Raw genomic sequence first — 16662 nt, 5'->3', positions numbered from 1 at the left:
CTCAAACAAGGACACGCAACCTGTTTTAACACTGACAAACAAAACCACATTGGGCTGGATGGACCAAGTATGAACAGCACACAGAACTGCTGGTACATATTTCTAATCCCACATGTGTCAGTCACACACAGCCTACACCAAGAAAGAGCAGTTGTTCTAACAAGTGGGTTCAGCCCTGAGCTTTATCATGACTGTCATTTATTATGGAAGTTGAGAGTTGCCATGCAAAAGAAACATAAGGGAGAACAGACACAAATAGAATGATGAGGATAAGCAAAACAAGTGAAAATCAGAATTCAGGACTTGAGCCAACTAAATCCAGCTTCCAGTAAGCAGCAAAAGATGGATACAGACCTATAATAATTTCTTCAACCTTTTGCTTAGCAAGCAGCTCCCTCTTATTCTGCAACAGGAACTCGATGTGGAGCAGGGTGATTTTTCCAAGGTCAGGTGAAGATTCAAATCGTTCAGGAAGAGACTTCAGAAAATCAAACCCAACTGATTCCCTATTCACACAGATGCATTTTTAAGAGGCTGCAGAAGAAGAGCTGTTAATTTTCCATTCTAAAGTATAACATATTCACACTGTGCTGCACGCTTTCCATTAATACTATTGGCACAGAATCACACTGACAGAGTGAGTCAAGGTATGAATTTACTGCAATTCATCTCTTCAGCAGTAACTTCTACTAGCACATGCTTGTTCCACTGCATTCACAAGAGAGTATACTCCTCACAATGCAAGAGTAAGAATTTACTGCAACCTAAAAGCGTGTCATAGGTAATCAGGATGGAGCATTCAACAGCCTCAATTTCTTTTGTAGTAACTTGTTCATCCTTATACCCTTTTTCACAAAAATGATTCTAGGACCCCAAACTCTCTCATTCTGAGGATTGGTTAGTTCATATGGAAGAAAGATTTCAGTCAGGTTACTCCAGACACATATATGTATTATTCCAGGCACATGTATATATTATTCCATATATATATATATCTTAAAACTACATAGGAGAATCTTAATCATTCCAAAGTAAGGCTATGGCATTACAAACTGCCACTTAACATTATTTCACACCCTGTTCAGCTGCTGCTCTAATCTGTATCACCTTGCTGTAGGAAAGACAGGCTCCCTCTCAAAACTGTCCACCCACCTCTGTCAGTTTTTCTTTCAAACAAAGCACCACTATATGGCAGATGTTCTTTGCTTAGAAAAAAACACCGACAAAGCCCAAATATTGCGTTCACCCCTCTCAGCGATGCTGTCCTACCTTCCATGCTCTAGCAGCAGTTTGGCAGTATTCAAACAGAAGTCCAAAGACATCTCATGGTGCAGGAATTCCGCAACAGCTACGCAGGACACAAAGCAGTTGAGATTATTTAATTTTTTGAGACTTAACTGCTCAATTTACCATTTACCTCTTACAGCTTCTTTAAAACAAACAAACAAAAAGCCAAACCCCGCCCCCATATAGTAGTTCTAGAACAAAAGGCAGAATAAAACATCTCTATTGCGCTTTGACTTTCCTTTTGCTGTACAATTAATGTAGTACTACAGAAAGGTGACAGGCCGATAGCCCTGCAATTCTAGCCCTCTGTCCCTTTAAACAGGAACAGCATAGGCATTAGTGGCACAAATGTTTGCCTCAGGCTGCTTTCCATCAAAATGTCTCAGCCTTATCCAGCAGGAACCACTTAAGACTGAGGTCAGTGCTGAGGCTGTGTGGTGGTATCAGACCGCAGTGGGAACTACTTAAGCATCAGCTGTTGAACTGACTGGGGCTGATAAGTAGGTATCGGGTTTAGACCATTCAGATAAAGTTTAAAAATGGCTAGACTGCACTGGATGGTTAATAACAAGATTTATAGGTTTGCAGCTTGGATGAGATGAGAGAAGGAACACAAGGGACGTGACTATAACAGTTGTCAAAGGAAGCATTTCTGAGGCACCTGTGTGCACAATACAAGATTTTAGCCAAATGCTTAAAACTTAGCAGGAACCTTCACTCCAAAGAAAGAGAAGCTGCAGTGTACGGACACAACACTCTCTTCTGCCAGCCACGTAAGACAAGACAGACACCCACTCACTAATAAACTTGTTTGGAAAACTGACTGGAGTCCGAGTGCTACTAAGTAAGTGGAGTGTCTTTTGATAGGGAATGCTAAGGATGCACAATTCAAACTGCAGAACAGAAGCCAACTATAGCAATGGGAAGTTTTGAATAACTGTCCACTTGAAAGCTGGCTGAAATTCCCCAGGAGCAATCCTGCTAGCCTAGCAGCATGCAAACCATTCAGCTCTCTGCAAGAAATTCCCCTTCTCATCCTACATTCATTTCTCGGAGCATTCATTACGCATCTGATGTTTTCCAACCACGAAGAGTACAAAGCCTCTCTTCCTTAAGATTTCATTAGTTATGGAAATAAATTTCTCCTGATACATTACCTTTCCCATATTAAAGTCCCCACAAAAAGTTTTTCTCCTCTCATGCCAATAGAAAAAATCCATTCTCTTTGAATGTTTGAGGAATAAGAAGAAGAGAGTTTATATGCCTTAGATAAACTAAACAAACTCTGGTAAGACATGTTTATAACAACACACTGATCAGCACTTAATGTCTCTTGGCCAAAATCTGCAAGAGACACAGAGAATAGTAACGTTTCACAAGCTTTTCTTCTATGCTGTGTCAGAGACAAACCACCTTCACCCTTTTGAGTAACCTTAGGCATGTGTCTAAAATAAACCATACCTTTAAGTTGCTAGATTTATATTGTCTTCATTCTAACAGGCTTCAGGATCTTCCCCCTTCCCTATTTCCAGCATGTCTACTTAAATCCTCAGCAAAACTAAAATTGTGCCTAATTCAAACATTAGCACCCAGATAAACCCTTCTGTGAACACTACCTAGGATGTCTCTCACTCCAAAACCAGAACAACATGTAGCTAATGAAGATTCCTCTAAAACACATGAGAAAGGGAAGGTTTTCTTCTTTTCTATCTACAACTCAGACCGTTTTCTTGGATATGGAGTAGTATGACTTTGCTATGAAACCTACACAGAGCTGTGATACCTGAGCTGATGTCTTCGTCTGATGCTCCGCTTGTAAGAAGAATTTTAACTTTCAAAAAAAACCCCGCTGGATGCAAATTCTCCTGCACAATGAAAAACAACACATTGCTTGGACAGCTGTAGCATGCAGATCCCATGAGAGTCCAGCACATTCACAACACGGACAAATACCAGGAAATCACCTACACTCCACTGTATTCTTCAGTTCCATTTTAATGACTGAAGCAATAGGTATGCAACTGGCAATATTTTCTCCTAAAGTGCAATGTGCAATCTTTATTATTTATTCTCATATTGCCAAAAGACCCTGAGGACAATGAAAGCAAGAGATACATGATCCTCATGTTGCTGTGGCTCATTTCTGATGCTTTTAAATAGAAGCTGAACAATACTGAATTATAGGAAAATTTCCTGCTTTTCTATTTGTGAATTGGCTGGATTACACTACAATTAATATGAACAGAATTCAAAGTAGCTTATAATAATACGAAATTCAGGAGAGAGCAACAATGGAAGCAAATGGAAATGATGCAGACTCCATACTACAGCTCTCACTACAACACTGCACATTACAGACTCTAGAATAAAAATTTTATTCTAGTTTTCCATACCCTCACCCAGCATCAAAACATGCATTATCAAAAATGATAATAAAAACAGTTTCCACCTCAAAAGGTTTTGCAAAAGTAAATACAATAAAAACTGCAACAGGCATAGATGCTGTAGTAGCGTGTAATTGGAAGGATTACAATACACTGCCTTTTACCCTGATCTCACAAGCACATGCAGCATGTAGAAAACTGACTTGGAGCATTCATTTAAAACAGGATTTCATACTTAAAACCTGCCGTGTATGAAACAGGTAATGGAAATTTAAAACTGGTCAAAGGCAAATATAAATTTTTCAAATTACTGTTACTAACTTCCAAAGGCAGAAGCACAAAATTGATTCAAGTCTTTGTATGGAAACAGAATTTGTACAAGAGCAAGAGACCTCACTGTGGTGACTGCTTAGATATATATGACCTTTCTTCAGGGTAGCTGGTATGTTTATACAGCTCATTTTTCAGCTTCCAGCAGCAATACAGTCATGTTAGCAAAGTGCAATAGCTGAATCAAATGTCTGAAACAAGGCCGATGTAGCGTGGCTACGCAGCTTTCAAAACTCACCTCCGTTTGGCGCTTGCTCAAATATTTGTACAGATAATGAGATGGGGACTCAAAACGTGGCATGGACATATCCATTGTAACCCAGAGCAAGACAAAAGGTCTGCTGCATAAAAAGCCAGCTGCTGTACATCTCAGGTGGACCACACTGCAGCTGACTGTGTTTGTACAGTTCTCAGGAATATGTGCCAGAGAAATTTTAGTCGTATCATTATCAATGGACCTCACTATTACTAAATGAGGCAGCAAGAAGCTCTACATCTGCATGCAAAGAAGGATTTCTCTATAAAAAAGGTGGGAACACCAAAACATACTCAAGAGCATGAAAACCAAAGTAAAAAAACCTCACACCTGTCTGATGTCAAGGATAACACACCAGTGATGAATGGGATCCATATTATTACGTGAATAAATGTTGGAGTTCCGACCACTGCACACCATACATACAGCAACGCATTACTACCTGATTTGCCAAGTTTATCGCTTTCAACGCCTTGTCGAGATACAGATTGCAATCCCACTCAAAATAGACTGTAGCTAACAATCTCAGCACTTTAGCCTGGAAAGAAAAACAAACTGGAAGTTCAAATGCCATCTGAAGAGCAGAAAAAACCCCATAGCCACACATGAATGTACATGTGAATACAGAACCCTTAAAATTTAAGGTCACGAAAAATAAAAGTTCTTTGAGTCCAAAGAACGCCTGCCTGGTATCAGACAGATAAGTGATTGCTCAGTTCTGAAGCATATCCACTCTTCAGCACTGCAATTCACACCAGGCATGAATCATAGAATCACAGAATGGTTTGAAGGGACCTCAAAGATCATCTAGTTCCAACCCCCTGCCATGGGCAGGGACACCTTCCACTAGACCAGGTTGCTCCAAGCCTCATCCAGCCTGGCCTTGAACACTTCCAGGAATGGGGCATCCACAGCTTCTCTGGGCAACCTGTCCCAGTGCCTCACCACCCTCTCCATGAAGAACTTCTTCCTGATATCTAATCTAAACCTCCCCACTTTCAATTTAACCCCGTTCCCCCTTGTCCTGTCACTACAGGCCCTTGTAAAAAGTCCCCCCCAGCTGCCTTGTAGCCCCTTCAGATACTGGAAGGCTGCAATAAGGTCTCCCCGGAGCCTTCTCTTCGCCAGGCTGAACAAGTCCAACTCTCTCAGCCTGTCCCCAACTAGAATTCAAAGAGTTCCCCAACTAGAGTTCAGAGAACAGAAGGGTAGCAAGGAAAATCAAAGATCTGGAAAAAACTGTGTTTGAAGGATCAAGAGGTACAACATCACTGAGGGAAAAATAAAACCAACACAAAGACATACACGATAATTACCTTTAAATATATAAATGATTTAGATAAAGAGGAAGAGATTAAAATCTTCTCCATATCCACTGTGGGTAGTTAAAGGAGCAATAAGCTTATGAATGAGACAGACTAACACCTATCAGCAGTGTCACAGATGGAACTGATGATGCCTTGAAAGAAGAGGAGGAAGCGAAGAAGGGACAGCCTTCCAGGGTCTGCTTCACCCTTGCTTTCTACAATCTAATTTCTGTGAAATATTAGATTCAAATGTGATTTAAGGGCACCCATCAGTGACTGAACTCTCGTAGCGACGCTTACAGCACTGCAACTTGAAACTCTGAGGAACCTCCTAGCAGACAGCACTAAGGAGAAGGCCAGAGTCACTGGTCAGGCTTGCACAGCAGAGGCAGATGCTACAGTGGAGTCAGGTTAACAAAATCTTCCTATTTGTAAACATCAATTCCTCTATTTCTTACCTGCATTTCTTTGCCAACAGAGTATTTTATGTCAATCTTCCCAATGTCATAACTCTGGCTATCAATGATAAGTAAAAGTTAGAATTAAATGGGATGACAGAGATGAATTCAGCCAGTCTTATGATATGTGCAATATTCTTATCCTTTCCCACTTAACCAGTTCGAAACCACATAAATCGCACAAACCAATCTCAGTAGTCACTAGAGAACAGCAAATTTTGTTTTCTTAATAAATCATCACATTAAAAATTGTACTCATTCCCTTTCATCAACCTGTTGCACCACCTTCTGTAACACCTTCTATTCAAACATTTCCATAGGCTTTACCAGTTTGACACGTAGGGGTTTTGAAGGAGCAAATGTTCTCATTCTCACCTGACATATACTACACACAGAAGTTATACATGCCCTGGTCACAGCAAAGCAACAGCAGAAATAGAACCTGGGAGTCATGATTCCCCATCCTTTTTTTCAGAAGTTAAATGACAGCACAAGGGACCACCCAGGGAAAAAACGCAGGGGTACTTCCACAACACCAGATTCGATCGCAGGCGCTGTGAATGAAGAACTGTCAGAAAGAAAAATAGTACTTGGGCATTTGTTTCCTGATCTAATGGATTCTCAGCACAGGGAAATCCTCACTCACTAGATGGAGCTACATCTCCTTCCCCAGATAATTATTTGCACTTTCCAAAGGTTCATTTCCTCCTCAAATTCTGTCATCAAAGCTCAGCATTTAATTTTCCACAAGAATAAAATATAAAATAATCTCCAAAGCACCAGCTGTAATTAATTCCAAGAATTTCTACAAATCCCCTTTGACAACATACGTGACCGTAACTATTTTGAATTTGATATGTTGCCATTCATTTTATTTCTGACTAAAAGAAAAAAGAACAAGAAATAAAAACCAAATCTTCTGAGCTGAGGCTGTGACCTTGGCATGAGGATACTCTTCCCGATAGCCTACATTTTTTCTTCCTTAGTAGTACCACATTACTTATTTGGATCCTACCCAAACCATCTATAACTCTGCCTTTTTCACCAGTTTGTGTCTTTCATCAGTCAAGGACACGCTCTCAATGAAGCACGTACTTTATGAGGAATTCAAATACTGTTTAAAACAAATCCATTTAAAACCAGACAGAAGAACTCGTCTACTCTTTTCCTTCACTATCGTTTATGAATGGCACAAGAACTGGGAACAGCCTCTTAATAAAAATCATCTCTTTGGAAGTGTTAGGGAGGAGCTCACAAAAGCAGGATTTACTTTGTTTTGCCTTTGCACATTACCTGAGCCAGAAGGAGCTCTGTTCATACCTCTTCCATTCATAGGTTTCCACTCCAAAATTGTAGCAGAGGATTGACAGGTAACAGGTCTGCAATACAAGACTCCTGCTTCTGTAATGTTCTTGCAGAAACACCACCAGACCTACGGCACTCTGCGCTCAGGTTCTCTAAAATACATTTTACTTTAAAGATATAGCCACTGTTACCACATCTGACTTTATAGAGGGGAATACTGAATATGACTACAATGGAATCATAACTGCATGGAAAGTGAAGCATCATTAACCAGTCCAGGATACTCGAAGCAGCATTCTTGAAACACATGAGGTAGAACAGTTCCTCAAGAAATCATACTGAAAGCACTAAAAGTGTAAACAAGAAAAATGAAACTTGAGAGGAAAAGCTGGAATATTACAACTTCATTTTTAAAAATTACAAAGAGGTCTTACATAGTTAAGAGGGCTCTACCCCTTCCATGGTAGGTTTCTTCCCAGCATGTCTCTCTGGGGTTAAAAAGGGATCATCCACATCACAAGTTTTAGGAGAAAACCGGTTTTGAATGCTTGGTTATTCAGGGCACTGCTGCTTTCTGCTTTATCAGTCAGCCCTGACAAAGTCTGTTCATAACAACTTGTCTTTCCTTTGAAATGATTTGCAGCTGTCATATGTCGTCCAAAGAAGAGACAGAAAAGTCATTTTCTATGCTAACAGGCTGCCAATATTTACAGCCATTTTGCCTCTGCAGTAACTTTCTTTTCGATGCATAAATGATGTTTCTTGCAAGTGACTCCAGATTTCAAATCCTCGGGCAAGAATGAGAGGTAGCACAACATGTTGCTCCAAATTTATTGTTTATCTCATTGCAATCCAGAGAGAAAACCACAGATTAAGTATGCATGAACAAAACAACCTATTGCTCTTATTTTTATAAGAGAATTTGTGAATGTTTTCTTTCCAGAAGAGAAAGTTTACTGTACCGAGAGGATTACACGCAAAGTGTTTAGCGTAACGCTGTAGGCATACTGTGGCATACCCCAGCCATTTACCTGCATGCTTGGAGAAGCAGTATTTCAAAGGATAATTACAATACTGTTTCAGTGAATAACTCTGTTCCAGGCATGAAGTATAACACTAAATATCCCCATAAACCAGACACCTCTCAGGTATTTCAAAGGATAATTACAATACTATTTCAGTGGATAACTCTGTTCCAGGCATCAAGTATAACACTAAACATCCCCATAAACCAGACACCTCTCGGAACAACAAGTCTTTGGAGCGATTTTGGCATTTCACCCTGCGGGGCAAGAGTTTCTAGTTAAGATTCATAGGCCACTGATGATCCACAAGCTGCAAACCCTCTCCAGCTGATCTGTGGTAGAACACGTTACCACAACGCAGCAATCTCCTTGGGATACCCTACAAGAGCTCTCCAGTACTTGGGAGCCTGGAAGAGTTAAGGACTGACGGCTAGGCAGCAGTCCTAAAGCTTCAGTCACGCAGCAATCACTAGCTTTTTCCTTTTTTCTCATTGTTTAAATGCCACTCTTTAAACCAGAAGTAAACTCTCTCACGATCAGAACCTTTTCCTTGGCTGCATCAGCGCTCCTGGTTCATGAAAAGCATTCATCTGGAGAAGTTCAGTATTATTTATGGAGGAGCTTAAGCAGAAAGCATTAAATTAATCTAAAATGTAATGAGGAACAGTAATGCAAAGATCCCAGTGAGGACTGTCAACACTTCACAGTGAGAAGCTCTGCTCTTATGATTCAAATCAAAACTACAGACCTTCCAACTGACTCAGACACTCAGATGCACTGAACGTGGCCTGCAGATCACAAAACCCGATTTAAAACAGGTTGGATTTTAATTGGCTAAAAAACCCAATTAAACTCTAACCGTATTTCCCACAAGCAAATGAGAATAAAGGTGGGGAAGTTTATTCCGATATAAACATATTAGACTTTTATCTTTGCAAACAAAGAGCTAGTCTGGCCTACGCTAGAGTTTGTTTTCTTTGGATACTGTTCTGTAGCACAAGAGCTAAATAAAAAACAGAGTTTAGTGCAATGGGAAGCCTCCGTTCACAGCTCTACAGCTTCATAAAGATGAAGATTAGTACTGAGGGTAGTGATAGACTTGCATATCAAAAACTGAGTAACTCAGCTCTCCTCTTGTTCCATCTGTCTGCAGACAAAAGTTCATGTGGGTACAAGCGAAGACGCAAAACGTAAGATCAAGATGTAAAACGCAGCTGGTTCTGAAGAAGAGTAGGTGGCATATTCAATTTCGAAATCTTTTTTGCCTTGCTTGCTGATTTGTCTCCTCTCATTCTTTAGGAAGAGTTTATCATTCTATTTGGAATGATAAACTAGGAGAAACAAGAAAAAACCCGAACTTTGAAGAAAAGAAAAATGCTGTTTTCATGCAAAATTTTTAGTAAGAAAATCACAAAGAAGCAACCAACCCCAGAAGAGATACAGAGTTCAGAGTACTTTTCAAAACGTTATATGGCATATGTCATTCTTTAACATACAGAGAAGAAAGCAGAATTTCCAATTTCGGAATGATAAAGAAGGGATGATTTCACTTACCTCTTTTGGCAATTTCATCAACATATCTTTGCAGCGCTGCACACACATCGCCGCTTTCTGAAAATCCCCTTGAGCAACTGCCTAGGAAAGCAGCAGAGTGTGCCAGCAAAGTGTGAGTGAGCAACTTGCCCTTAAAATTCATCAAAAGACCGATTCTCTAAAACAGGACTTGGGTAGTTCGCATTCAGTAAAGCTAGGTTTGGGATTAGGTATCTGTCCTTCCAGGGCTACAACAATTCTGTGTTTTCTATATGTTGCCAGGTGATAGACACCCAAACACTGCGGTCCTTCGGTAGCATGAAAAGGTCAGAAGCACAGGACAAGTTCCTTCAGATGATGCAAGAGTTCAGCTAATCTTAAACCACCTCTCCACTAACATAGTGTCCTCTTTTGTTTCCAGGATCAAATTACAAATTTTAGCCACTGCTTTGACCTGTTTAAGGAAGCTCTTGAGAATTTTGGAGACAGGACTCCCCTTCTAGATACTCAGGACAGTAGTGCTATCAACAAACGTGGGCCAATGCCTTTTCTCATATTTACACCCATATGTCTGTCATACTCTGTGGCACTGATAAAGTCAGACACAATGCCTCACAAAACTTAGAACGTCATACTCTGTGGCACTGATAAAGTACTCGGGCACTTCAGTCAGGCACAATGCCTCACAAAACTTAGAATTGCTGAATTACATACTTGAAATCAGTGTAATTTGTGCAGTTGATCCCCTAGAAAACCTTTAGCACATTTTCACACTTCTCTCATGTTGCACCAAGATTTTTTTTTGTAATTACCACCATGATTCTTACCTCACCGTATGATGCCAGAGGTTGAGACTTTAAAGAAAATATCAAACGTCATGGAACTCACTATTCCCAGACCTTGTAATTTCATACTGATTCTCCCACTGTTTAAACCCTTTATATGTGGAAAGCAGCAGAGATGGGTCAGGGAAAAGAGGTTATTCACGTAGAGAAAGACCTGTCTGATGGCATGTAACAGTAATAGCTTTCATGATGTTCGTGAGTTTGCAAAGTCATGAAAGTTTTAAGTTACAGAAGACTTTGCACACGTGGTTTATCATATCGACTTGTTAGATACAACCCTTGGCTATCTGCAGCCCTGAAAAACACTACCTTCACGTCCTCTCGATCAGCCTAGCTGCAAATGCAGGAGCAGTGTGGTGAGCATTCCAAAGAGACTAGCATTGCTGCGCACGTGTGCTGGTTTTAGTCAGGACAGAGTTCATTTTCTTCACAGAAAATGGGAGGAGGGGGAGGTAAGCGAGTGGCTGCATGGTACTTAATTCCTAGCTGGGTTTAAACCGCGTCAACGTGTTACGCAAACGCAGTTTGGGGGACCCAGCCTCTACACCAGTGTTCACCCCCCTTCACCTTCACCTCTACACTCCCCTTCTTCAGTCAAGCACAGGGCACCTTTGGAACTGACACATTTATGATTCAGAAAGGCAGCTGTTTGTTTTATAAACAGCCACACTGGCCAAATCACAGAGCAACAAATCTGAACTAGAAGATATAAACACCGCAGCAGAAATGACCGTGATAAACCAGGCAAATTAAAAATCATTACATGATTGCAACATTGAATGCAAACACGAGATCTGCTATCTTACATCTCAGTGAAAGAAATATATCCCTCAGCAAGTCTTCAATGCCAAGCATTCATACTTCTAACAACTGGGTCAGAGTTTCCCTCTATAGCCCTAGTGACTTATAAGGAAAACCAGGAAGAACACATACTGATTCAGCCTGATAAGAGAGTACTTTGAAGAGGTTCTTCTCCACATCAGCTTTGTGCATATGAATATCTGCTTCACCATCGCTCCTCTTAAGTAACTTCGCATACAGCTTTTCTATACTCTGGAAAACAAAGCATAGGCATCACCCATGGAACTTACCAACAGTTGTGTTGATAAGAAATTACAGCTGCAAACGAACTTACACTCGTGGCAATCTCCAGAAATCCATCAGCAAGATCAGCTTTTCCAATGTCTATCCACCCTTTCCCAGTTTTCATAGACATCTGAAGGGGAAAATGGTAAGTGCTTGGTGACAATACAGTCGCTCTGAAGAAAGGCAGTGTCAGAACTCAGCTCGCAGATGCACGTATCTAACGCAGGAGAGGGGTATTTCAGCTCTTCGACTTCTGACAAGCCCCTCTCACATCTGCATGAACTCTTTACCACTGGCATGCAGCAAAGACTGACTTACGGTGCCCTAGTAAACAGTATTATAAGATATTGAAATAAATGAATGTGCTGCTCATGTGACATTTTATCATATGACAAAGAGGTGACGCCAACTGCACTGTCCAGAAACTCCTAACTCCACCAGCTCAGCGAGGGATCCCTGTGATAATACAGGTCCCTCTTCAGTGTGTATATGCCCCAGAACTACAAATAAATCTCACTCCCTTCCCAAAGCAAGAGGGTTTGAAGGTTTCCCTTGGTGATCAACTGTACTTCACTGCTCACCCACCATCGGCCTTACCAAAATCTGTCTTCGAATAGTTCCCTCCGGAGGATCACTGCCTTCACAAAGGCACACCAGCGTGCAAGCAACAGACCGTACTGCAAGAAAACAGTGCAGACATCCATAACTTTCCTTTTCTCCTTATTGGACTTCTTTTTTTTCTAGAAGGTCAGGCCCTGTCATATCTGAGACTGCTTGCCATTTTAAATTACAAGAGAGAAAAAATTTGAAAGCTTCAGGAGTCAAAGCAGTCTGAATTTTAGCCAAGCACTTAAAACTACTTTTTAGGCAGTAAGGAGAAAAAAAAATATATATATACATATATATATATTCTCATCAAAATACCTATTAAACACTTTAGAGAGAGTTTAAGTTAAATACATGGCATTCAAAGACTTAATTACACTGCAGGTGCTTACAGTAACATGTCTTGAGAGCCTCAAAATAGCCTTCAGCAAAATAGGGAAATGAAGTTTAATAATCTTTACATTTTCAAAGTAAAAAGCAAAAATATTTTCAGGCCTTCCTTATTACATCAGGGATGGAAAAGGCACCACTTAATGTATTTAAAATAGCCTCTCCCTGGCCCTTCAGCTGTGATACAAGATCTGAGAACATTATGCTCTACAATTACTACTTATTTCATGTAAACTTACCCTTTTCCCTTTACCTGATATAATTTATATAATGCAGATTATACATAATTTTGACCATAATCCCTCAAGACAAAAATGTAGGCCAGATATTGCAATCCTGCAGAACTACATAAAGAACAGGTTGAGGGAAAAGGCCAAAAGCTCATTTCTGCTTTCCCCCAACCCCACTCCTGGCTCCAAGCAAAGCCACCAGCTGTGTACCGGGCTAAAGCAGGGAAGTAAAGAGCTTTTCTGTATGTAAACACTGATGAGATTGTTACATTAATCTCACTTGATATAAATTAAGCAACAAACAGTCTAAAATTTACATCTATGTTATTTCCATACATTTTTAGATTAAAACTGTAGCGTAAGCACAAATACAGGCTCAGTGGAGAACGGCTAGAGAGCAGCCCTGAAGAGAGGGACCTGGGGGTGCTGGTTAATGAGAAGCTCAACATGAGCCAGCAGTGTGCGCTGGCAGCCCAGAGAGTCAACCATATCCTGGGCTGAATCCAGAGGAGTGTGGCCAGCAGGTTAAGAGAGGGGGATTCTTCCCCTCTACTCTGCCCTCTTGTGCACCGGGATTCTTCCCCTCTACTCTGCCCTCTTGTGCCCCCACCTGCAGTTCTGCATCCAGCTCTGGGGCCCCCAACATAAGAATTATATTGATTGATGTGAGTCCAGAGGAGGCCACGAAGATGCTCCGAGGGCAGGAGCCCCTCTGCTATGGGGACAGGCTGAGAGAATTGGGGGTGTTCAGCCTGGAGAAGAGAAGGCTCCAGGGAGACCTTACAGCACCTTCCAGTACCTGAAGGGGCTACAAGGAAGCTGGGGGGGACTTTTTACAAGGGCAGGTAGTGACAGGACAAGGGGTAATGGGTTTAAATTGAAAGCGGGGAAGTTTAGATTAGATATCAGGAAGAAATTCTTCACGGAGAGGGTGGTGAGGCACTGGAACAGGTTGCCCAGAGAAGCTGTGGATGCCTCATCCCTGGAAGTGTTCAAGGCCAGGCTGGATGAGGTTTGGAGCAACCTGGTCTAGTGGAAGGGGTCCCTGCCCATGGCAGGGGGGTGGGAACTAGATGATCTTTGAGGTCCCTTCTAACTCAAACCATTCTGTGTTTCTATTTCTAGAAAGCAAATTACAGCTTCCTTTGGTCACATCACCTCTTTACAGATGCTCTGGCATGGAAAGGGGCGATAAGAATGCCTACAGTGATTCTGTGTCAGAAGAAGATCACTATTACACCAGGATGCTCCTTCCTGAACTCTTTCTAAGCCCTCTTCTCTTTCCACCTGTCTACACCCTCTCTGCAAAGATCCACACAAATCCACAGCCCTACATATATGCCTGCCAGCAGACCTTTTCCTTTTCATGCTACAGCACACCAAACACATTTAGGAAGGTATAGAACACATACATACGCTTAGCTCTTTGCTCATCATTGACAACAGAAACCGTGTGTTTGGTCACAGCCCAGTTCCACAGGCTCACTGCACTCTCTTCAACCTGCGTGGGAGAATTCCATTAGATATAGTCCTGGATTTGGGTCACATTGAAATTTACTACTGGAAAAGGCATCATCCTTCATGTGTATCACAGGAATGGCCTGTTCACATGTTTGTGCAACTTCCTTTTAGGTTGGACTCAAAGGTGTGAGTGTTCCATGAAACTGTTACATGATCTCACAGGGAGATGTGGAATAGTGACCTGAAAACAGGCATGCTGAATGGACCACATAGCATTTCTTCTCCTAAGAGTATGGATCATTATTCTCTACAGATCCATCATTTCAGAAGAATTACAAGCAGCTGGCAGAAAGCACATAACTCTTTTCATACGTGTATTTCATAAGATATATTCAGTCTTACAAAAGACTATTTCACGTCCTCTAAAAATACGAGAGTACTTCTGAGATGAAGCAAGGTAAGAAAGAACATGACTCCCTCAATCCAAGGCTGGCAAGACCTGAAACTTAAAAGAACTAATTAATCATATGACCACTAGCACATAGACATCACATCATTCATCAGTGCCTTCAGCTCCAATCAGAAATTACGCATAATAGCGAATTCTGTAAGTAAAGTGGTGGGCTTCAGAAACATTCAAATACCCCCCTAAACAAATGCCATTAACCTGTCACATTACTGAAACGCCCTAACCTGTGTTTCTGTCAAGTCCTTTTCCAAACTCAGCAAAACATGACCTCACGTACTCTATCCATCTGGGATGAAGTTTTCTCACAAACACTCACAGATACAAAATTTCTATCATCACAGTATCTAAAATACAACTGATACTCTGCCAGCTTTCACAATACATTATGTCCATTTTAAACAGATGTTGAAAAATTTGAAGAGATTGGAAAAGAACCGTGAACTGTATCAGGTTTGAAAATGTTATCTATATGAAAGCTTCACCTATCAAAAAGAAAACTAAATAATTATTTTAAATACCCCCATTGGGAAACTTCTGATATTAGCAAACAAAGAACAAAGGCTACTGACTATATACTCTCGTTAAAAAGATGGTGTAGTCCCTCATAAAGGCAATAAGCTCCCCTAGCAACACATCTTGAAGGGCTGTACTTTCCATCACTTCAAATCCTAGTTTCCATGGCAGAGCTTGCCTACAAATACACTCTTGCCAAGCTAGACATTTTATGACCCATTTTATTGAAGAGATCAGATTACAAATTAATGATTCCTCCTTTCTTTAAAAATAACTTAGCCCAACTGATTCAGGAAGAACGGAAAGGTATTTTCTGTTGTGACACTCGCTAAGCTATCTTGCTCCCTGTCACAAATTCAGGACTTTCAAAAATCAGTCTTCCTCAGATGATAATCACTGTGAGTTAAATCTTGCTTCAAAATATAATTTTGGAGGAAAAGATTGGACAGCTTCTCAGCTGGTCTTGTTTTTATTCCACTTGTGTATTAATCATCAGACTTCTTTTTGAAAAAGGCCTTATAAAGTAGACATTTACTATTTTGCAAGTACTCCTCTAGAAGAAATAAGAGGGGAAAAAAAAAAGCTTTTAAAAGTGTTATAATGTATGAAAATGAGTACTTCCCACTCTAATATTATGTGCTGGGTTTACCAGGCAGTTAAAACGACACACTTACTTGTTTTCTTGCTCAAGTATCTGCTGTCATCATCAGAATCCATGTACAGGATAAGGACCTCTCCCCTGACCCAGCACCAAACTCAGAACGCATCACTGCTCTATGCTTGCATTTTTGCTTGGAATTAAAATCAGGCATTACTAGGAAGTTGATATAAAAACCATAGTATCACTAAGATACCAGTAACTTTTCCCATTATCGTACACACATTCACATTTCGGATCAACTTTTTAAGTGTCACGTTTCCCACTTTATTTTTGACTTTTACAGTACTGGGTTAAAAGATGAAAAACCAAACCACGTTGTTTACGTTCCCACAGCGCTGGAGTTCAGTTTCAGCTTCACCTACAGCCAGAGCGTGTGCTCAGAGCTGCAACCGCAGCCACCGACCTGGGCGAGCGCTGCTGCGTGGGGCGAAGCACACGAGTCTCCCGCTCCGTCAGGCGGCCTGGGCAGCGACGCGGGGCCGGGAAGCCGGGGCTCCGCCTCAGCCACGCTCCCGC

The 16662-nt window shown here is 41.0% G+C and overlaps 1 protein-coding gene across 1 annotated transcript in view; it reads right to left on the bottom strand.

Moving 5' to 3' along the window:
* TEX11 (testis expressed 11) overlaps positions 1-14543 on the bottom strand; it is a gene marked incomplete at its 5' end in the record, with an annotated part of 32015 nt that extends 17472 nt beyond the window's left edge. Inside the window, 11 exons of the mRNA XM_010158330.1 lie at positions 355-506; positions 1270-1348; positions 3071-3152; positions 4700-4795; positions 6023-6080; positions 7316-7401; positions 9907-9987; positions 11664-11783; positions 11866-11946; positions 12414-12493; positions 14459-14543. Coding sequence (XP_010156632.1) covers positions 355-506; positions 1270-1348; positions 3071-3152; positions 4700-4795; positions 6023-6080; positions 7316-7401; positions 9907-9987; positions 11664-11783; positions 11866-11946; positions 12414-12493; positions 14459-14543 — 1000 coding nt within the window. The remainder of the gene's footprint in view (positions 1-354; positions 507-1269; positions 1349-3070; positions 3153-4699; positions 4796-6022; positions 6081-7315; positions 7402-9906; positions 9988-11663; positions 11784-11865; positions 11947-12413; positions 12494-14458) is intronic.
* Between the last annotated feature and the right edge of the window lie 2119 nt (positions 14544-16662).

The sequence above is a fragment of the Eurypyga helias genome, unplaced genomic scaffold (genome assembly GCF_000690775.1).
Source record: "Eurypyga helias isolate BGI_N326 unplaced genomic scaffold, ASM69077v1 scaffold8859, whole genome shotgun sequence".
NCBI classification, from domain to species: Eukaryota; Metazoa; Chordata; class Aves; order Eurypygiformes; family Eurypygidae; genus Eurypyga; species Eurypyga helias.
The sequence above is the reverse complement of the archived record's forward strand: the minus strand, read 5'-3'. Positions and strand labels throughout refer to the sequence as shown.